This window comes from Hyaena hyaena, unplaced genomic scaffold, assembly GCF_003009895.1.
Source record: "Hyaena hyaena isolate Hyena2069 unplaced genomic scaffold, ASM300989v1 scaffold_80, whole genome shotgun sequence".
In the NCBI taxonomy this organism is placed as follows: domain Eukaryota; kingdom Metazoa; phylum Chordata; class Mammalia; order Carnivora; family Hyaenidae; genus Hyaena; species Hyaena hyaena.
In genome coordinates, this window is record NW_024080712.1 from 2,256,602 (window position 1) to 2,279,139 (window position 22,538).

A 22,538-nucleotide genomic window follows, 5' to 3' on the forward strand; every position below is an offset into this window, starting at 1 on the left:
GGAAAGAGGCAGTGAAAATTAATATCGTAATTTCTGAACCCTTATGGGAAGCATGGTCTTAGGGAACTTTGACTAGGAGCATGTGAGGGGAAGAGAGGTCATCAGTGCAGTCAGAAATGAATATTCACATCGAATCTACTTGCAGATTAGTTCAGGATTAACCTCCTTTCCCCCATGATTGAGGAATATACTGTTACGCATAAAACTGGCAAAGAGTCACAGAGCATTTAAGCCTAGATTTCAAAACTGCGCCTGACTATTTTGACAGGATGTATCCTTGCTCTTTTTTTTTTTTTTTTAAAGCAATCCACATACAGATCGATGTTGTTGTTTTTTTTTTTAATCTATTTATCCAATTTTTTACTCAGGCCGTCTGGAAGGAGCATTAATCTTTGGAGCACTAATTTATATATAACTTCTTATATATAAATACCATGCTGGATATCCAACTTGATTTTCAGGGAATGAATGTTTTTCTGTTTGTTTGAAGAAACTACTGTAAACGGTCTTTTCATTCTTGTGGGTAAAGAAAAAATGGTTTCTCTGGATCTCTAATATTTGCCAACCCTAAAGGAAAGGCAGGGCTCCTGAGTCAGTCATCCAGATCCTGCCAATGAAGTGACGAATGAATTTGAGGAAGAGGAGTGGATTAGCTCTTGACTCATTCCCCCTTCACCCCTCCCCGCCATGTGTGTTCATAGTCCGAATGTTGTTGTCCTACTCAGCTTCCGATGATGGTCACCCTCAGTCGTTCACAGCTTCACCCCCTCTGTTTCGTCCCTGCAGGTTGCTGGCTTCCTGCACATTACTGGGGCCTGATCGAGATTTCAGGCTAAGCATGGTGGTGATGAGTAGCCTGAGGGCCATTCTGCAGGCCTCTCCATGCAGGTCACCGTGGAGAAGATTCCAGATCCCCAGCTTCCTGCCGGCGCGGCCCTGCAGCCTCTACACCTGCACGTACAAAGCCCGGAACCGAGCCTGTGAGTACCCGCTGCCTTCGAGAGAGAGCGAAAGGCTGCTTTGCTGGCCATCACGTGTGTGCTGCTTCTCCACGTGCTGTAGGGGGCTTCCAGAGCAGGTTCTGTGCCTTAACCGTGCGAACAGCAACTTGTTTCTCTCTTTGTCTCTCAAGTAAATGTGGAAATTCTTCTCCCCCAGGGTTCTTGAGATGTAGTTGCCGCATAACGTCGTGTAAGTCGAAGGCATGGGGTGTGATGACCTGATACACGTAGGGTGCAAAACCGTCATAAGGGTCGGAGAGTGCTCTTCTCGACTCATTTGAACATGTTAGAAGGATGCCGTGCGGAAATAGGACGCGGGAGCTGTCCCGGTTTCGGGTGCTTTGGAACCTGTTCTGTGCTGTTCTTGTGGGCACTGGTCGTCTTACTAACGCCGAGCCACAGACCGAGAATTCTTTCCGCGAACCTTAACGCTCTGCAAGTTGCATCTTGGTGTTCGCAAGCAGGCCCCTGGCTTCGCGCTCTGGAATGTTCTTTCCCGAGTCACAGAATGCCGAGTTGATTCCAGCTGACCAGCTTGCCAGTGTGCGCTGTGCTGTCAGTACGGCATCTGGGGAGGCAGCGGACGGTCTCTCCGGAACCCTCTCGCGTCCCGTTCTTCTCCTGAGGCACCAGCTACCTGTCATCCCCGCGGCGCAGGGCTTGTCCGCGAGCCACTACTGCCGTGGGGGATGGGCCATTCTGTGTTGTTGCAGGTCAGGTGTGTACTGTCGGGCGATCAGCAGCATCCCTGCCCTGTATCCACCAGATGACAGTTGCACCCTCACCCAGTTCTGACAACCACAAATGTCAGCAGACGTTACTAAATGAGCTCTGCGGGGGACAGACTTGCCCTGGTTAGAAATCAGTGGGATGATGGAGAGAATAAGAATGCATGTATTTGTGGAGAGAGGAGTTTGAATGTGTAGAGGTAAAATGCCCAAGTACATTGTGAAAGAGGAATATTTCATAGTTTCCATTATTTTAAAGGAATCGATACAGAGTTTTCAAATGTTGGCTTCCTTCTAGGCCTCGGTTTCTCCACTTTTTCCCTCTGGGTTTTCTGTCTTTTGACTTCATATGCACATACTAAAAAAAGAAGGTAAGAAAGGAATTATTTTATATCAGTAGTACTAATCTAGTTAAGTCCAAGGCCTTGAAACTTCTTCACAAATGCATTTTTATTATAGATTTACTTCGTTTCCCCTAACATTGACAGTGTTCTCATTAAAATGAACTGGTTGGAGTCATAATAAATTTCTGGTTGCTGGGTGTGGCTTCCTACCAACAGACCCACATCCTACCAGGACTGGCTTATTCTCAACACTGGCATTTTGTGGTCTGAGGCTTCAAATGGAAAAAAAGACTCATATTTATGTAATTACAAAAGTTCTACTTTTTTTTTTTTTTAAAAAAAAACAGACTTGAAAGTTAAAGGTCTAAAGTCCAACATACATATGTCTGTAGGTTAGTTGGCTTCTTTTAGTGCTGATGGAAACAAAAAGTGGTGGCTTGGGGAAATGTGGGCTCTCCTTCATTAATTGTTCACATTAGATGTTCTTGTTTGTAAGTTACTAAGAAAAACAGGCAACGGTCATGATTTGGTTTTGCTTTTGGCATATTGCACCGCCCCTCCCTGTTTTCACTGGGGAGAATATTGTAATTTCTGCTGCTCTGAGCCACTGAGCATGTCCTGTCCCTAAATCCCAGACCCTCTGCTGACGAATTGTAAAAACAGTACACATTGTGTCTGGAGGCTTAATACTCCAGCAGAAGGCCCGTTGTACACGTGTGTGACCAAGAATGACCCAAGATCATTGAGGGCCAGGAAAGATAACATGGAAAGCCCTTAGCTAGTGCCCGCCATACAGTGAGGACTGTGGTGACTGGTACTCCTACTTTTAGTACTACGATTAGCATCGCCATCCTTCTCAATGTCAGAGCCTCAGTGCCTCCCTCCGATGTTTGAACAAGATTGGGTCAAGCAGGGTGAGGAGTAAATGAAGTAAGAGGATATGGCAAATTCAGGAAGCAGCATTTCCTGCGGCCCTGCGCTCTGTGATTCACTTTCAGTCCCCGCCCCTCACGTCTCCGGGAATAACTGGCTGTTGACTCAGATCGCTGTTCATTGCTATCTCAAGTAGCAGACAGTGTTGACAGTCCTAATTTGAGGACTTGTAGTTTGATAAAATAAGATAAAAGCCTGCACCTGTTACCCAAGATGAAAATAAAATCAAATTCACTTAGTATATCTTCTACTGAAATCTATTTTAATTGTCACATAAAGCATTTAGTGTTAGAGTAGATCAGAAAATGAAGCCGAACAGTCAACAACAGAAAAATTTAATTAAAAACAGATCAGAGACCTTACTTAACAGACACGTCACTGAAGAAGATCTATAGGTGGCAAATGAGAATATAAAAAAGATGCCCCACTCTGTGATCAGGGAAATGCAAACTCCAACAACCATAAGGTATCACCACACACCTATTACAATGGCCAAATTCCAGAACACTGACCATACCGAGTGGGTATGAGGATGTGGAACAACAGGAACTCTCACTTATAGGGGCACCTGGGTGACTCAGTCAGTTAAGCGTCTGACTTTGGCTCAGGTCATGATCTCGCGGTTTGTGGGTTCGAGCCCCACATCGGGCTCTGCGCTGAGAGCTCAGAGCCTGGAGCCTGTTTCAGATTCTGTGTCTCCCTCTCTCTCTGCCCCTCCCTCACTTGGGCTCTGTCTGTCTCTGTCTCTCAAAAATAAATAAATGTAAAAACAAATAAAAGAAACTCTCACTTATTGCTGGTGAAAATGGTACAGCCACGTAAGAAGATAATTTGGCAAGTTCTTTCAGAACCAAGTATATCCTTGCCATACAGTCCAGCAGCCACATACCTTGGTATTTACCCAGCATTGGTGAAAATTCATGTCTACACAAACCTGCCCATGGATATTTACCGCAGCTTCATTCCTAATTGCCAAAACTTGGAAGCAGCCAGGAGGCCCTGCCGTAGTTGAATGGATACCTTATGTATGGCATATCCAGACAATGCAATTTTGTTCCTCACTAAAAAGAAGTGAGCTGTGAAACCATGAAGAGAAATGTAGGAATCTTAAATGCATATGACTGAGTGAAAGAAGCCAGTCTGAAAAGGCTATATACTGTATGATTCCAATTGTATGACCTTCTAGAAAAGGCAAAACTATGGAGGCACTAAAAATATCGGTAGTTGCCATGTGTTAAGAGTGTAGAGAGGGATGAACAGGTGGAGCAGAGGACTTTTAGGGTAGTGAAAATACTGTGTATATTATGATGGATACAGATCAGTATACATTTGTCCAAACCCAAGGAATATATGACATCCAGAGTGAACTACAGTGTGAACTATGGGTTTTGGGTGGTATCATGTATCAGTGTAGGTTCGTGAATGATAACAAATGTACCACTCTGGCGGGGGTGAGTCATGATGCAGGAGGCCACGTGTGTGGGGGCAGGGGTAAATAGGAAATCACTATACCTTAAATGAATGAATAAAGTCCTAAAAAATTAAACATGAGATCTGAGACCAAAGTGACATAAATTTAATAACGTTTAATTCTTAATGAAATATAAAGGATATCATCTAGAATTGAAAAAGTATTTTATTTGTTATTATTTCATTGATTCTTACTTTTCATGATCTTTAGATGGAAGATAAGTATTATTTTAGGACAACATGGAATACAGTGGCACTGTATGGGGGCGCCTGAGTGGCTCAGTCAGTTAAGCATCCAGCTTCGGCTCAGGTCATGATCTCACAGTTCGTGAGTTCAAGCCCCACATCAGGCTCTCTGCTGTCAGCACAGAGCCCACTTCCTCTGTCCCCCTCTCTCTGCCCTGTATCACATCTAGCTACTAGCCCCGTGTGTGTATTTTCATGTAAATATAAACGTATTAAAATGTTATGGCCACATGTTGCCAGCACTTACCATAATGGAAATTTCCGTCAGAGAAAGTTCTATCTAACAGGACTGGTCTTTATTATAGTTGAACTACGTTTAGAAAGTTCTGTTATTTCTCCAATTAATTTTGAAGGGCAAAAATCCTAGAGGACAGTAGTAGTAAAAAGTTTGTTTTGCAGTGTCTTCAACAAAGAACTCTGATAATCTCTAAATAATATAGATTTGGGATGCCCCAGATGGAATTTCTCATTAACATTCAAATAACCTTGAGAAACAACAGGCTGATTAAGAGCCCCTTGGAATTGTATTAATAGCTTTAGGGGTATCTGCAGCAACAAGGAGCTAACAAATAGCGCTGAACTGACCCCCAGGAATTGTGGGCTTTCATCTCCTGTGCAGATGACTACACATGTATGCTGCGGTGACCTGGGCTCAACATCAAAGCCCTTTTACAGCCCTGCTGCTCTGAGAAGGCAACAATTTGTGATTCTGTGATGGCCCTTAACAATATCATATGGAAGGAGGCTGTACCTGTGTATCTTGTCACTGTGCTAAGCCCTCAGCCTACTAGAATGGTCTTCAATCCCATGAGGAAATTGGACAGCTCAAGAAAAAGTATAGTAACAGGGCAAGGCACATGAGAAAAAAATCCGAGGGCGTAGAATAACCATGTCCAGTAGGTAAATAATGTGAGCCACCAGTATGAGCCATATAGGCAATTCTGTATTTTCTAGTAACTACATCTTTTAAAAGAACAATGTCAATTGCATCTCAATAAAACAGAGGAAAATTAATTCTAAAATAGCGAAAACATAGGTAAAATATAGTATATAAAAGGGCACCTGGGTGGCTCAGTTAAGTGTCTGACTCTTGATTTCAGCTCAAGTCATGTTCTCACCGTTCGTGAGATTGAACCCCGCATTGGGAATTCTCTCTTTCCCTCTCTCTCTACCCCTCCCCCACTCGTACTCTCTCGAAACAAATAAATAAACTAAAAAAAAAATGTGTATATAATATATAGGTAAAAACATTTTTGCCAATATATTTGTTGGGGAGGAAGAATATTTAACTTAGCATGTCCAACATATTCTCATTTTAACATGAAATGATTATAAGAATTCGAAATGAAATATTTTGCATTACTTTGTGCTAAGTCTTTAAGGTCCCTCACTGTTTTACATTTATAGCACATCTTACTTTGAACAATCATGTGGGGTGAGTCGTTACCTTATTACACAGTGCAGGTACAGAGAATAGATACCAAGGGATGCTTAATGTGGTGTGGGGTCGTCTGGGAAGGGGCTTGAAGTGATCTTGAGATCCTGTAGGATTTTAAGAAATGAGAAATGGGTAGATGTGATCACGTGAACTGTTAAGGGGGAAGAATTTCTTCTACCCAGGTCCTGCTAGCCAGACTGAGAATCGAATTGATATGACACAGATTAACAAGAGAAGATCGAGTTTAATAGCTTACATAAGGGAAATCCACAGACATGAAAATCCGAAGTATAGTGAGGCAGCAGGAGCTAGAGAGAGGCGTAGGGGTCTGAAGACACAAAGGGGAGGAAGACCATTAGCAGGAAGGTGAGAGGAGATGTTTTGAAAACAAAGGTTGCCCTGTTCAGATCAGTCTCTTGGGGAAAGAGGAATCTCTGTTAGAAGCTCTCTTCCTGATATAAGCAAGCATTTGAGGGAGAGGTGTAGAGCTTTTCCTGAATCTGCTGGGGTTATTTGCTTTTAACGCAAAATAGCATTCATGCCAAAGTGGCCTATCTTGGGGCAGCCTACCCTTGGCCCCTACAGTTCGCTCCTCTGAAACTTCCCTGAAGTTTCACACAATAAGAGTTGAGCAGGTGTTGGGGCGTCTGGGTGGCTTAGTCGGCTAAGCGTCCGACTTTCGCTTAGGTCATGATCTCGCGGTTCGTGGGTTCGAGCCCCGCGTCGGGCTCTGTGCTGACTGCCAGCTCAGAGCCTGGAGCCTATTTCAGAGTCTGTATCTCCCTGTCTCTCTGACCCTCCCCTGCTCACGCTGTCTCTCTCTCTCTCTCTCCCTCTCCTAGAAATAAATAAAAATATTAAAAAAAAAAAAAGAGTTGAGCAGGTGAATTGGTCCATCTCACTGAACCAGTCTTCGTCCTGACAACAGGTCCGTTCAGCCAAGTTCATTTCATCTGTCCCGTGATGCAGATGTATTTTCAAAATTAGGCCTTTGGTTCAAGTTATCGGGTATTAAACAACAGACATTTCTGTGGAAACAAAAGAAAAACAATGGTTAATGATTGGATCGAATTATAAACCAGAGTTCTGAGGATAGCGAGTGGAGAAGATTTCTAGGTGTCAAGCTGGAAGCATCTTCAGATACAGTGAGAGCAGGCAGTGGCGATGTGACAACTTCCTGGTTCGCAGTTCCGAGCGTCTCTGGTGATCTTTGAGTGGCCAGTAGAACAGCAGGCATGAAGATCGTCTACACATGAGCTGTCGTGATTGCTCTGAACTTATATCAGGTGGTTTATATTTACTTTGTGGGGCTTCGGGGGAAAAAGGGCAGTTTTTGTTCTCAAATGAATCCAATTCAGAAAGGAGGGGCAAAAATCAAAAGCATTAGTTTGGAGAGTTGCAGCAAAGCATTGGAGGGGACTAGAGGAAATCAGGATCTAGTCTTGTTTGTAACAGACAGTATTAGAATCTAGTATTTACACAGGTGTGTTATTGAAACATACTTTTTCCTTCTTTAATCACTATGATTTCTACCAAAGATAGTCAAATTAACATTTGTTTGCAAAATACGCCTAGTTTTAAAAACTTGGCCTAAGTATTTACAGAAGCACCACTAGAATAGTGATTGGCCATGTAGTTTCCTTTGAATCTCCTTTGCTGGAACTTTTTTTGGTTGTTATGAAATTATTATTATTGGAGTTTTTTTAAAAAATAGGAAATATCTATAGTTTCAAGATTTCAAGCTTAATTACCTTTTTTTTACCATTAAAACTTTTTTATTTTAATTCCAGTATAGTTAACATGCAGTGTTACATTAGTTTCAGGTGTGAAATATACTGATTCAGCCATTCTATACATTACTCAGTGCTCACCATGGTAAATGTACTCTTAATCCCCTTCACCTACTTTACCCATTCCCTCTACTGCCCCTCTGGTAACTGCTAGTTTGTTCTCTATAGTTAAGAATCTGTTTCTTGGAATGTCTCTTTTTTCCGTTGTTCCTTTGTTTTATTTCGTAAATTCCACATATCAGTGAAATCATAAGGTACTTGTCTTTCTCTGACTGACTGACTTTATTTAGCATTATACTCTCTGGCTCCATCCATGGTCTTGCAAATGGCAAAGGATCTCATTCTTTTTGATGGCTTAGCAATATTCCATTGTGTATACATGTACTTTTGCTTCATTCATCTATAGGTGGACCATTGGGCTGTTCCATAATTCGGTTTTGGTTACAATAGCCATTGTAAATAATGCGGCAATAAACACAGAGGTGCACATATCTTTTCAAATTAGTGTTTTTGTATTGTTTGGGTAAATACCTAGGAGTGCCATTATTGGATCCTACGGTAATTCTATTTTTACTTTAAGGAACTTCCGTACTGTCTTCCACAGTGGCTGAACCAGTTTGCATTCCCACCAACAGTGCACAACAGTTCCTTTTTCTCCACATTCTCACCAACACTTGTTTCCTGTATTTTTTAATTTTAGCTGTCCTGTTAGGTGTGAGGTGATAGAGCATTGTGGTGTTGATTTGCATTTCCCTGATGATGAGTGATGTTGAGCATCTTTTCATGTGTCTGTTGGCCATCTGGATGTCTTCTGCCCCATTTTTAAATTGGCTTTTTGGGTTTTGGGTGTTGAGTTGTAGAATTTCTTTATATATTTTGGATACTGACCCTTTATCAGATATATCATTTGCAGGGGCACCTAGATGGCTCAGTCAGTTAAGTGTCCAACTCTTGGTTTTGGCCCAGGTCGTGATCCAAGAGTTGTGGGATCAAGCCCTGCATCAGGCTCTGTGCTGAGCATGGAGTCTGCTTAAGATTCTGTCTCTCCCCACCCCACCCCCATCCCTCCTCTTGCTTGCACGTGCTCTCTCTCTCAAAAAAAAAGATATCATTTGCAAATGTCTTCTCCTGTTCTGTAGGTTGTCTTTTACTTCTGATGATCATTTCCTTTGCTGTATAGAAACTTTTTATTTTCATGTAGTCCCAATAGTTTATTTTTGCTTTTGTTCCCCTGCCTTAGGAGACCTATCTAGAAACATGTTGCTACAGCTGATGTCAGAGACATTACTGCCTGTGCTGTCTTTAGGATTTTTATGGTTTTAGGTCTTCCATTTAGGTCCTTAATCCATTTTTGAGTTTATTTTTGTGTAAGAAAGTGGTCCAGTTTCCCTAGAAGCATTTGTTGAAGAGGCTGTCTTTTTCCCATTGCATATTCTTGCCTCCGTTGTCGTAGATTCATAGACTATATAATAGTTGGTTTACTTCTGGGCTCTTTCCGTTCCATTGATTGATGTGTCTATTTGTGTGCCAGTACCATACTGTTTTGATTACTACAGCTTTGTAGCATATCTTAAAATCTTGGATTGTGACACTTACAGCTTTGTTCTTCTTTTTCAAGATTTCTTTGGCTGTTCAGGGTTTTGTATGGCTCCATGCTAATTTTAGGATTAGCTGTTTTAGTTCTGTGAAAACCGCTCTTGGTATTTTAATAGGGATTGCATTAAATATGTAGATTGTTTTGGGTAGTATAGACATTTTAAGACTATTTGCTCTTCCTGCTAGAACTTTTCATAAGGAATTTCTAGTTGAATTTTTAACAGCATCAAGGCCAGAAGCCAAGCCAAAACTTGCACCAAATACCTGCCAGACTTCGCCTGCAAGACCTATAGATTTGGGTGAATTCTTCTCTCCTTGAGGTTCTCCAAATATCCTGAGGTTCCCGTATACCTGCCAGGAAGTAACCTTCTTTATCTTCTGGTGTGGCTGCTGGGAATTCTGTAAGCAAGGTTAATGTTAGGGCTAATATTCCCAAGGAGCTTTATTGGCTCCATCAAGTCAGTCCTCGTTCCTTAAAGCTGTCTGGTAATATCGCAATCTATACAGGTATCAAAGACTACATTCCAGTCAAAGCCTTGCTAATATAACCAATGTTTCCAATTGTGTCCTGTTACAGGGGAACAGATTTTTTTTTTTTGAACTTATGCAAATAAATATATTACCATAAAAATATAAGAATACTTAGGGCGCCTGGGTGGCTCAGTCTGTTGGGTGTCCGGCTTCGGCTCAGGTCATGATCTTGTGGTTTGTGGGTTGAAGCCTCGCATCAGGCTTTCCATTGTCAGTGTGGAGCCTGCTTCAGATCCTCTGTCTCTCTCTCTCTGCCCCTCCCCTGCTGGTTCTCTCTCTCTCTCAAAATAAATGAATGAACTCAAAAAAATTTTTAAAAAATGTATAAGAATACTCATTTTCTGAATTATGGAGGGTTCAGTTAGGGAGAAAAGAAAATGTTTTAATTCTGTTTATAACAGTATAACTTTTCAAATTATTATAGGTCAGCTAGCCTAAGAGAAAAGATTTCCTTAATCTTGGAAAACAAAGCATTTGAATTTTCTTATTTAAAAATTTTTTTTAATGTTTTATTTATTTCTGAGAGAGAGAGAGAGACAGCGTGAGCAGGGGAGGGTCAGAGAGAGAGGGAGATACAGAATCCGAAACAGGCTCCAGGCTCTGAGCTAGCTGTCAGCCCAATGCGGGGCTCGAACCCACGAACCATGAGATCATGACCTGAGCCAAAGTCGAACGCTTAACCGACTGAGCCACCCAGGCACTCCAAAACAAACCATTTTTAAAAGTTGCATGTATTTTAAACAAAAAGTTACAAAAATTATAATCATCATCCTCAGTTCCTTGAGTCCCATGTTTTTGTTTTGCTTGAATCCCGTTTTTCCACTAGTTTTAGAAATTCTTACCTAGTTCTGTTTTATGATCTTAAGGTTATCAGAAACCTGGGGCTCAAGAGTTTTTTCAATGAATTTCACTGAAGTTGAAATACATTTGCAATGACATCCCATTGTAAAATAGTAACTGCCAATGACCAGAGTTAAAAATGGCCATGGTTGAAGATTTGATGAGAGTTCAATATGATGCAGTTTGTAAGGAAATTTGATTATTTCTCTAACACACAGCACTTCAGGATAATAACATACCAGGACATTAGATTTATAGGGGTTTTATAAACAGTTTTTAGGACACTTATTTTAATTGTATATCTTACCCAAATATAATCTAACAGGGTTTAATGTCACTTACTTAACAATACTTCTCATTTAATTTAATACACCAAATAAGCCTAATAAGTTTAATTTCTCACAAAATCTTTGAAGTATGCCAGGAGTTTTCTCAAACAACTCAGATTGTAGTCAAAAGATTTCATTTTAGAAATCTGGCCATGTGTAGCAACATGGAGGGTGTTATGCTGAGGGAAATAAGTCAGGCAGAGAAGGACAGCTACCATATGGTTGCACGTATAGGAGGATGAGGAGGAACTTAACGGAGGACCATGGGGGAGAAGAAGGGGGAAAATAGTGGGGGAGAGGGAGGGAGGCAAACCATGAGAGACTCTTGAATGCTGAGAACAAACTGAGGGCTGATGGGGGTGGGGGGAGGGGAAGGGGGGTGATGGGCATGGAGGAGGGCACTTGTGGGGATGAGCACTGGGTGTTACATGGAAACCAACTTGACAATAAACTATTAAAAAAAAAAACAAAGGATTTCACTTTAGAATTTGATTTTGGGCTGTATGTCAAAAAACTATCAAAAGGTTTGAACATTTCATTAAATAGGATCTCTGATCATTATGAAACAATATTTAATTATTCATGTAACCAAAGTTACAATAAAAGATATCAAAGGCAAATACAGAAGGTTACATAGCTGTGAGCAAATTTAGGTTTTTTTAAAAAAAATTAAGAGTCAGATTTTTTGTGAGCAAACTTAGTTTTTTTAAATATTAAGAATCAGTTTTTTTTTTAAAGAAACAGGTTTTTTTAAAAAGTAAATCAAAGACCACATGAACATAGGAAATTTTGGCAAAATACAAAAATTCTTGTTTTCTAGGCAGCTAACTTTAAACATAAAAGCACTTACGATGTTTTATTAAGAGCAGATCAATAGTTTAAGAAAAAAAATTTTTAACAAAGAGAAAACAAGAATTTTAACTTTGCGTTAGTATATTTTTGACACTGAAACCCATTTACTTACTTAAACTTATTCTAATCTTAGCTAGTATTGACCATACACAAAATTCCCTTCTAAAGATTCCCTCTTCATAAACCTTCTACAGCTTTCCTGTTTACATTCAGAATTTGTCCTAGGTTTTCCTTCTTTAAATAACCAGTCTTACTTTAAGAAAAAATTACTTTCTTTTCCCTCAACAAAAATGTATTCCCATTCCTCATATTTTTCCTCAAAACACAGATCTTTCTTTTCTTGCATACAGAGTCGTTTTTCTTATTACTTCAGGTGGACTCAGCTACATTCATTAGAATTCTTAGCTCTTAGGAACCTTAGCTTCTAGTGAAAACTACTAAGCAATTATGAACTTTCATTCTACCCACGTTCTTTAGCAAATCTATGAATACATTTCATAATTTCTGAAAACAGTCATTTTTTCATAGTACAATTTCTTAAATCACATAGCAAATTTACTAATAGAATCATATCTGTCTTTAGTTTCTCTGCAATATGGCAAAAGTAGATCTATGTTTATTACTAAATGTTTCATTATTTTATCTTATTTGAAAATGATGCAGATAATTCAACAAACTCAACTTATCATCTAACTGCAAAATTCCAAAATTTCAGGTTACCAAACATTTTGGAAGCCACCCAAAAGTTTACCTATAAACCTTTTAATCTTCTTTACATCTGTTTACTTGTTCTTAGAACACTTATGTTCAGATTACCCACAAAACTTCATGAAGCATTAGACGAAGTTAACCATTACTCTGTTTTTGACACATTTGCAACAGAGACAAGAACAACCCATTCAACCTTCATTAAACACAAATAAAAGTCTTACATTTAATGTATAATGCTAAAGACAATTTTATTTTAATTAAGCCAACAACCTTAAATTAGCTTTAGTACTGGATACTTCCCTGGATCACATACCCTTAAAACATTTGGGTTTTTATCTTTCAGAGTTTTGGAATACTCAATTCTTTTTTTTTTTTTTAATGTTTATTTTTGAGAGAGAGAGGAAGGGGGGGAGAGAGAGAAACAGTCAGAGTAAGCAGGGGAGGGTCAGAAAGAGACGGAGACACAGAATCCGAAGCAGGCTCCAGGCTCTGAGCTAGCTGTCAGCACAGAGCCTGACCCAGAGCATGAACCCATGAGATCATGACCTGAGCGGAAGTCCAACGCTTAACCAACTGAACCACCCAGTCACCCCTACAAGTTGATTTTAACAATACCATCGAGGGGTAGAGAAAGTATCTAACATTTATAACATATATAGATAGACACTCATACACAGATAAGATGCAAACAGTCCTCTAGCTTTTGTTCTTACTAATATTTGTGGAAAGGGCATTAAAGGCCCAATTTCCAAATACCTTCCTGCACCCTTTTGTTTTGAGGAAAAACTTTTTCCTAAAGTTCTCCCTAATTCTTTGTATTTCAAAGAATGGCTCTTAGGTCCTAGAAAAGATGGGAGTAGGAAATGGATATCACAAAGGTAGAGAAAGTATCCACATTTTCTCCATAGTTGGAGATTTGGTGCATATCTGTGTATTATGACAGGTGCTAGAGTCTAGGCACAAAAGTCATTCTAGAAGTTTGTATTTTTAAAAAACTTCTTTCTCCCTTTTATTTCTTCTGTCTCAGGCAATTGTAGGCTGTGTTTACATTTTTTAAAAAATTTATTTCTGAGAGAGAGAGAGCGCGCGAGCGTGAGCAGGGGAGGGTCAGAGAGAGAGGGAGACACAGAANTATTTTATAATAGCTTGGGAGATAGAATTTGAATTTAATCATCCTCCAAAAATATATTTGGCTTTCTTACATTTCAACCACTGTTTTGACAGAGCTTCCTACTCAGTCATGGGGCAGTGAGAGAGCTCACTAATTTAATTTTTTTTATGTTTTATTTATTCCTGAGAGAGAGAGAGAGAGACAGCGTGAGCAAGGGAGGGTCAGAGAGAGAGGGAGACACAGAATCTGAAGCAGGCTCCAGGCCCTGAGCTGTCAGCACAGAGCCTGACGTGGGGCTCGAACCCACGAACCGTGAGATCATGACCTGAGCCAAAGTTGGACGCTTAACCAACTGAGCCACCCAGGCGCCCCTGTGTTTACATTTTAAAGACGTAAGATTTATAATTTCAAGGGACAGAATCAATGCAAAAAATTTTTTGTTTTTTTCCCCAGAATTTCAGGGTAACTGTGATTTAGAATTTACCTTTTTTTAAAGTAGAGGACAACTATTTTTAATATCCTGATCTTTCATAATACCCACAAACATTTTGAGAGGAATAGGTGAGGTTTGGGGATTGGTAAAGATACGTGGGCTTTGACTGGATTCTAGAGTTGCATTTTTGGGTTTGTAGACATTTATAAGACCAAGAGTTGTTTTTAATTCCTCAAAGAACTAGATCACAGCCTGAATATCAAAAGACCAACCTGTCTTTTTAGCTAAATTAGGGAGGTTTTTAACTAAAATGGGCATGAAAAAATTTTTATCTTTATAAAGTCTGTATAAAGCATTAACGTTTTAACATTTAACAAAGCATTTTAACCCTTCTTTCTGGGTACACGATTCAACTTGGGCTTCTATTAATCCCTGAATAATGGCTTTTTGCAGATCGTTTGTAAGGAGGCCTAGGAGAAATTTTTGGTCCTGTTTCCTGCGAAGGGGGGTTTGTGAATAGTCATTCTTTGTATCTCTAAATTTAGCTGGATCTTTTCAAAGTGGAGGTAAAAGGGCTTTATCATTTAAAACATCTTGCTGCTGTCCCGAAGACATGAATTCTTTTGTACTAGGGGGTCTAGGATACACCTGCACAGGGCATTGCGTTGGAAGCCTGAAGCTTGGGCCTGATTATCAATCCCTGGAAGGCAGAATCAAAGCAAGCCTTGTTGCTGGTCTCCAGTGCCTTTGTTAAATTCACTTCCTAGCTTTCAGCATTTACATTGCTGCCTGCATACTTTAAACCTGGAGATTATAGAAAGGAAAATTCCTAAGTCTAATTTCTGTGATTTTTACTAATAAGACAAGTGAGAGCTCTCTGTAAAGAATATTTTTTTTGGGGGGCGCCTAGGTGGCTCAGTTGGTTGAGCATCCGACTTCGGCTCAGGTCATGGTCTCACAGTTCCTGTGTTTGAGTCCCGCATCGGGCTCTTTGCTGAATGTTTGCTCAGAGCCTGGAGGCTGCTTTAGATTCTGTGTCTCTCCTGTCTCTGCCCCTCCTCTGCTTGTGCTCTGTCTCACTCTGTCTCTCAAAAATAAATAAATGTTAAAAAAAATTTTTTTTAAAGGAATATTTTTCTTTTAATCAGCTAATAGCTAATTTAAAGGTTCCATTGTCTGGCCATTGATGAGTAGACTCTGTTAATAGCAGCTGAAATCAGTAAACCTTAATGGCTTAACCGAATGTGCGAGGTGCATCCAAAGAGGGCACAGGTGATCTGTCCCTGTGACCCACAAGTTTACTCCCAAAATTAGTCTAAGAAAGCAAAGACCTTCATTTCACAGGCAGCAAGGATGGTATGGTGAAAATGGTGTTTCCACTCTCCCACAACCTTGTGAGAGCCCTCCAGTCACAGACCCACTAATCTGTGACACCTGGTAGGTGATACCGGCATGGGACTTTCCAGCACTTAGAAGCAACAAGGATTGAGATGACAAAGGTTCCTATGGGCTAGAACCTCTCGTGTTAGACACCTCGGAGAGCTGGCACAGACAGACAAAGAGTCCGAGTTGGATCCCCAGTCTGTTCAACTGGCCACCAAGATGCACCCCGGTTAAGTGCACTCTGGATGGTGGAGACTAAAGAGCTTGTTCTCACTGGTCACAAATCCAAGCTCTTAGGACATAGAGCAAGATGAAAGGAAAAATATTCACACATTAAGAGTTGTGGGTAGGCCTTGGTCTCTTAGGGGAGACACTAATACCTAAGAGGGATGTGCCACAGGGTTGGGGTCTGTGTTGTTTTACAGTGTACTTCGATGCACAGAAGTTTTCGTGAGGTTGGTGGGTGACCTAATGTTAATCTAACCCATTCTGTGACCAACTTCTCCCATCATGGAGTTTTCTTGGGGTGGCCAGTGCTCAGACAACTTATAAGTACTCCACCTGTGCCCCCAATTCTGTGGCTTTGGCTTCCAAGATGTCCCAGAGCAACAGCCTTTACCTCGTATGCACATCAAATGATACAGACAAAAGAAAACAAAGACCATCTCTGGGAGGAAATGGATCAGTAACTGGAGTCCCAAATTCGACCAGCATCCCTAGGTCCAAGGACAAATATTTTCGACAAGTGTTTTCTTCTGCTAATCTAAATTTAGAAAGAGAGAAGAAGGCGCCTCACCATTCTCACTCCTCTGGACTCTGCAGATAGAGCTTCAAGGAGGCTGACATGGTAAGAAATCTCCCCTTCTGCCGGTGGAATATCAGATGATCCAAGACGCTTAACTGTAGCAGTGTCGGGGCGAGAGATGTCCCGTGAGTTCAGGTATCCTGCACACTATGCCAACAGTTGGGGACGAAGCATTTCTTCTACCCTTCAAGGTCCTTCTAGCTGAACTAAAAATCAAATTGACATGAAACAGATTAACAGTAGAAATCAAATGTAATAGCATAAGTAAGGGGAATTCACACAGACATGGAAATTCCAATGACAGTGAGGCAACCTGAGGCTTATATAGGGGCCTGAGGACACACTAGGGAGAAAGACCAGTAGCAGGAAGGTGAAAGGAAATGTTTGGAAAACAAAGGTTGCTCTATTATGCAGATGAGTTCCCTAGGTAATGAGGAATCTCTGTTTATAGCTCTCTTCCTGGTAAATCAGGCTCTTGAGGGGGAGGTTAAGAGCTTTTTCTGAATCTACTGGGTTTGAATTACTTTTAATTCAAAATAGCTCATTCATGTCGAGTGGCCCATCTTGGGGTGGCCTGCCCTTGGCTCCCATAGAACAAAGGAGGCTTACTGGCTTAAACCTGCTTGTCGGGTTGGAGACTACTAATCTGTCTTTTTATTACAGTGCAGGGAGGGGTGTCTCAGCTAAGGACCTAGAAGGGAGAGTAAAAATTATTTGTCTTTCTCTATAATGGCATATTCTGCTACCCTTCATATAAATACAGTAATAACTAGGCGAGTGTAATAAATCTTGTGAAAAAATAAATCAGAGTGCTGTGATTAAACAATAAGAAGAAGAAGGGATCATATCATAAGAGTAGCCAGAGACCATTTTACTGAGGAGGTGACGGTTAAGCCCAAGACTTACAGATAACAGGGGAGTTGAAGGAGGGGAAATTGATTTCTGAGGAGGAGGAGCAGAAACGAGCTTTCTGTGTTTCAGGAGTTCAAAGAGGGACACCCTCAGGCTGGAGACACAGGGTGGTACAAGCACAAAATAAATCAAAGCCAGGACTAATTATATAAATGAGAACTAAAACCGAACACATTTTCTCTAGGAAACTAACGAGATTTTGTTGCTCATCAGCAACAGATTAGGGTCTCCTTCATGATGACAGTGGAGCCATGGTTGATAAAATCACTGTTTGTTTATTTCATTTTCTTTATACAAGAAGACCTGGAAAACGAAGGCAGTGTTAGTCAGAACACTTAATTGTCTTCCTATTTGGGACTAGCAAGGTATTGTGTCAGTCTCTATTTTGTTAACAAGGAGGAAAAGGATGGGAGGAGAGAACAAAATGTGAATTATTTTTAGCGGATCAAACCTTTGGCAAAAGTTGCCTTCCCTAAGGTGACAGTAGACAAGGGTACCCGGTGGGGTGATGGTTTGGGTTCCAGAGGAGGAGGTGGGGGGTGGGGGTGGGGGGTAGGAAACCTTCCAGAAGCTGAACTTGTGACCTGAAGGGCATCAGTTGATAGGAGCGTCAAGGGCATAAAAGAACAATGAAGGGATAGGCCTGGGATTTGGGGGCCGGTGTTCGCATGGGTGAGAGTAGATTCTGGGCATTTCCTCAGTAGAGTGGGGGACGAGTCAGGGTGGAAGGAGGGATCATCTCTTGGGGATCTGCTTGTTAGTCCCCTTCTTGCCTGGGCTTTACCGGAGACCCTCATGAACTGGTTTTGAAGAGTGTGGATTCTCAACTCCTCGGCCACAGTCTGAGTATCTCAGAGGGGAAGGTGCGGCCGAGTCTCTTGGTGCCAGGCATCCTACAACCGAATCAGCCTGAACAGACCAATTACCAGCAAGGAGATTGGATCTGTAATCAAGACTTACAGCAAACAAAAGTCATTTAAAGCATTAATACCTATTCTTCTCAAACTATTCCAAAAAATAGAAGGAAAACGTACAAGTTCATTCTATGAAGCCAGTAAACACCCTGATAACAAAACTAGATAAAGACACTGTTATACCCAGATCGCAGTATCCTCAACGACCAGAGACCACCGGGGAGACCGAGTCACGCATGCAAAGGCAAAGGGATTTATTAAAGGCTCAAGCTAAGGCTCACAGACCTCACGAATACCGTGGATCCGTGCTGTGAGCCTTAAGCAGGGGCAGAGTAGGGTTTTTATGGGGTTTGTGACGGGGGAGTTACAGAAGTTGTGACATGGGAACAGAGATCCAGTCATAATTATACAACATCATTGACAGCGGGTTTGACCATACACATTGTCTAGAGTATTCGTTACTTTTGGCGGGATCCAATGACAACGTTTAGAGTACCTTTAAATTTACGCAATCACAGAGCGAGCCTAGGGTCTTATTCGGCGACTAACGGGTTAACTTTAACCTTAGGTAACAGGGTCCTATCTATAGTTTCTATCTCCAGGCCTCTCCCTTAATAATGTGGAGGGTGGTCGCTGGCCTTTCTTGATTGGGTGTTGCAAGGGTGATTACTCCTGCCTTGGGCAATGTGTAACTGCCTGATAGTTTCGGGGAAGCTGAAACTCAGGCCTTCTAGTTTAGAGGGGAAACTTAAAGCCTGTCATGGAGTCAGTTTGGTTTAGACGTTTAGACTTGTGTCCTTACAACACCACAAAAAAATGAACTATGGGCCAATATCTCTGATGAACAAGATGCAAAAATCCTCAACAAAATACTAGCAGAAAGAATCCAATAATACATTTAAAAAAAACATTCACCATGATGAAATGGGATTTATTCCCAGGATGCAAGGGTGGTTCAATATTCAAATATCGGTCAATGTGATATATCACATCAATAACAGAATAAAACCTATATGATCATTTCATAGATGCAGAAAAAGCATTTGATAAAGTCAATATTCATTCATGATAAAAGCCCTCAACAAAGTAGGTTTAGAGAGAACATACCTCCACGTAATAAGGGTCATGTATGAAAAACTCACAGTGAACATCATACTCCATGGGGGAAAACTGAGAGCTTTCCCCTTAACATCAGGAACAAGACAGATGTCTACTGTCACCACTTTTATTCAACATAGTACTGGAAGTCCAGGCCGCGGTAATCAGACAACAGCAACAAAATAAATAAATAAAAAGGATCCAAATCTGGAAGGAAGAAGTAAAACTTCCATTATTTGTAAGGTGACACGGTACTACATATAGAAAACCAGAAAGATGCCACCAAAAAGTTACTAGAACTAATAGATCAATTCAGTAAAGTCACAGGATGCAAAATCGATGTGCAGAAATCTGTTGCATTTCTATACACTAATATTGAAGCAGCAGAAAGAGAAATCAAGGAATTGATCCTGTTTACAGTTGCACCAAAAATAAGATACCCAAGGATAAACCTAACCAAAGAGGTGAAAGACCTGTACTCTGAAAACTATAAAACATGGATGAAAGAAATTGAAAATGACACAAGAAATGGAAAGATGTTCCATGCTCATGGATTGGGAGAATAAACATTTTTTAAATGTCTATATTATCCAAAGCAATCTACACTAATGCATTCCCTATCAAAATACCAACAACATTTTCCACAGAACTACAACAAAAAAACCTAAAATTTGTTTGAAACTACAAAAGACTCCGAATAGCCAAAGCAGTTTTGAAAAATAAGAACAAAACTGGAGGTATCACAATTCGAGACTTCAAATTATATTACAAAGCTGTAGAAATCAAAACAGTATGGTACTGGCACAAAAATAGACACATAGATCAATGGAACAGAATAGAAAACCCAGAAATAAACCTATGATTATATAGTCAATCAGTCTTTGACAAAGCAGGCAAGAATATGCAATGGGATAAAGTCTCTTCAGCAGATGGTTCTGGGAAAACCGAACAACTACATGCAAAAGAATGAAACTGGCCACTCTCTTACACCATACACAAAAATAAACTCAAAAATGGATTAATGGCCTAAATATGAGACCTGAAACCATAAAATTCCTAGAAGAGAGCACAGGCAGTAATGTCTGTGACATCACCCATAGCAACATTTTTCTAGGTATGTCTCCTGAGGCAAGGGAAACAAGCAAAAATAAACTATTGGAACTATATCAAAATAAAAAGCTTCTGCACAGCAAAAGGAATGATCAACAAAACTAAAAGGCAAACTACTGAATGAAAGAAGATATTTGCAAATTTTGTATCTGATAAAGGGTTAGTATCCAAAATATATAAGGAACCTGTACAACTCAAAACAAAGAAACCCAAATAATCCAATTTAAAAATGGGCCAAAGACATGAACAGACATTTCTCCAGAGGAGACCTACAGATGACCAACAGACACATGAAAAGATGTTCAGCATTACTAATCATCAGGAAAGTGCAAATCAACACCACAGTGACATATCACCTCACACCCGTCAGAATGGCTAAAATCACTAAGACAAGAAACGACAAGTGTTGGCGAGTATGTGGAGAAAAAAGAACACTCTTTCACTGTTGCCAGGAATGCAAAACTGGTGCTGCCATTGTGGAAAACAATATGGAGATTTCCCAAAATGTTAAGGAACGTACCCCTTTGTTCCAGCAATTGCACTGCTGGGTATTTATCCCCAAATTACAAAAACACTAATTCAAAGGGATATATGCACCCCTATGTTTATTGTAGTGTTATTTGTAATAGCCAAATTATGGAAGCAACCCAAGTGTCCATTGACAGATGAATGGATAAAGAACAAGAGGTATATAGACACACACACACACACACACACACACACACACTGGAATATTATTCAGTCAAAAATGAATGAAATCTTGCCATTTACAAGGACATGGATGGAGCTAGAGAGTGTAATGCTGAGTGCAGTAAGTCGGTCAGAGAAAGAGAAACCCCATATGATTTCACTCATATGTGGAATTTAGAAACAAAGCAAACAAGCAAAGGAAAAAGAGAGAGAGAGAAACCAAGAAGCAGACTCTTAACTACAGAGAACAAACTGATCGTTACCAGAGGGGAAATGGAGGGGGGGGGGGATGGGTGACACAGGTGACAGGGATTAGGGAGTGAGCTTGTCCTGATGAGCACAGGTTGATGTATGGAATTGTATACGTTACTACATTGTGTACCTGAAACTAATATAACACTGTATGTTAACTATATTGGAATTTAAAAAAAATTTTTAAATCAGAGCAAAAAATAATCAAACTGAATCAGGGCTATTCTAGGGGATCCTAGAAGTTTAAAAAAATATTACACAAGTAATGAAATAGAGCTTTTAATCCCAGAAATGGCAGATGGATAATCAATACGAAAATGAAAGGACGTATAATAAGGCAACAAAAAGAGGAGGAAGACACTCCCATCTGCAAGGAATTTGCACCGTAACCAGATTGTGACTGTGTTGTAACAATTCACATGTATTTTTCACTTAGGATTTATGAAACAGAAAGCTGACACTCTTCTCTAAGTTCTTGCTCTTCTCCAGTTCTTTTCACTAAGGGAAAAACAAGCCAAAAACACTGGGTTCAGACTTCTCTAGGGATGGGAGTATAGCGTTATACGAAAAAAGAAAAAGAGGATATTCTGAGTTTGCCTGTGTTGTTCAGCTCAAGACCGAGATTTGTCAAGTTTGGTATTACTGATCTTCGGGGCCAGACGATTCTTTCTTATGGGTGCCTGTCCTGTGAATTTTAGGATGTTTAGCTGCATGCCTGGCCTCTACCCACTAGATGTCAGTAACACCTAACTCCAGTTTTGACCACCAAAAATGTCTCTAGACATTACCAAATGTCCCCCAAGGAGCAGAATTGCTCCCTTCATTGAGAATCACTATTCTAGTAGCTGCCTGAAGAGCTCTGTCTATACTGCTGGGGCTCTTTTTCCAAAAATAACAAGACTAACATCTTGAATGTCTAGCTTTGGGGCAGGTAGCTCAGGAAGAGAGATGCCTTTTCTGTAAGAGTAAACCAGTGGTAACTTTCTGTTTTCTTTGGTTTTGTTTGAACAGTGGTGTGTCA

The 22,538-nt window shown here is 40.5% G+C and overlaps 1 protein-coding gene across 7 annotated transcripts in view; it reads left to right on the forward strand.

Moving 5' to 3' along the window:
- Positions 1-22,538, forward strand: part of LOC120232893 (carbonic anhydrase 5B, mitochondrial) — a 103,490-nt gene that overhangs the window by 60,861 nt on the left and 20,091 nt on the right. For all 7 annotated transcript variants that reach the window (XM_039233871.1, XM_039233877.1, XM_039233876.1 and 4 more), the window contains one exon: positions 787-980. In XM_039233871.1, coding sequence (XP_039089802.1) covers positions 787-980 — 194 coding nt within the window. The remainder of the gene's footprint in view (positions 1-786; positions 981-22,538) is intronic.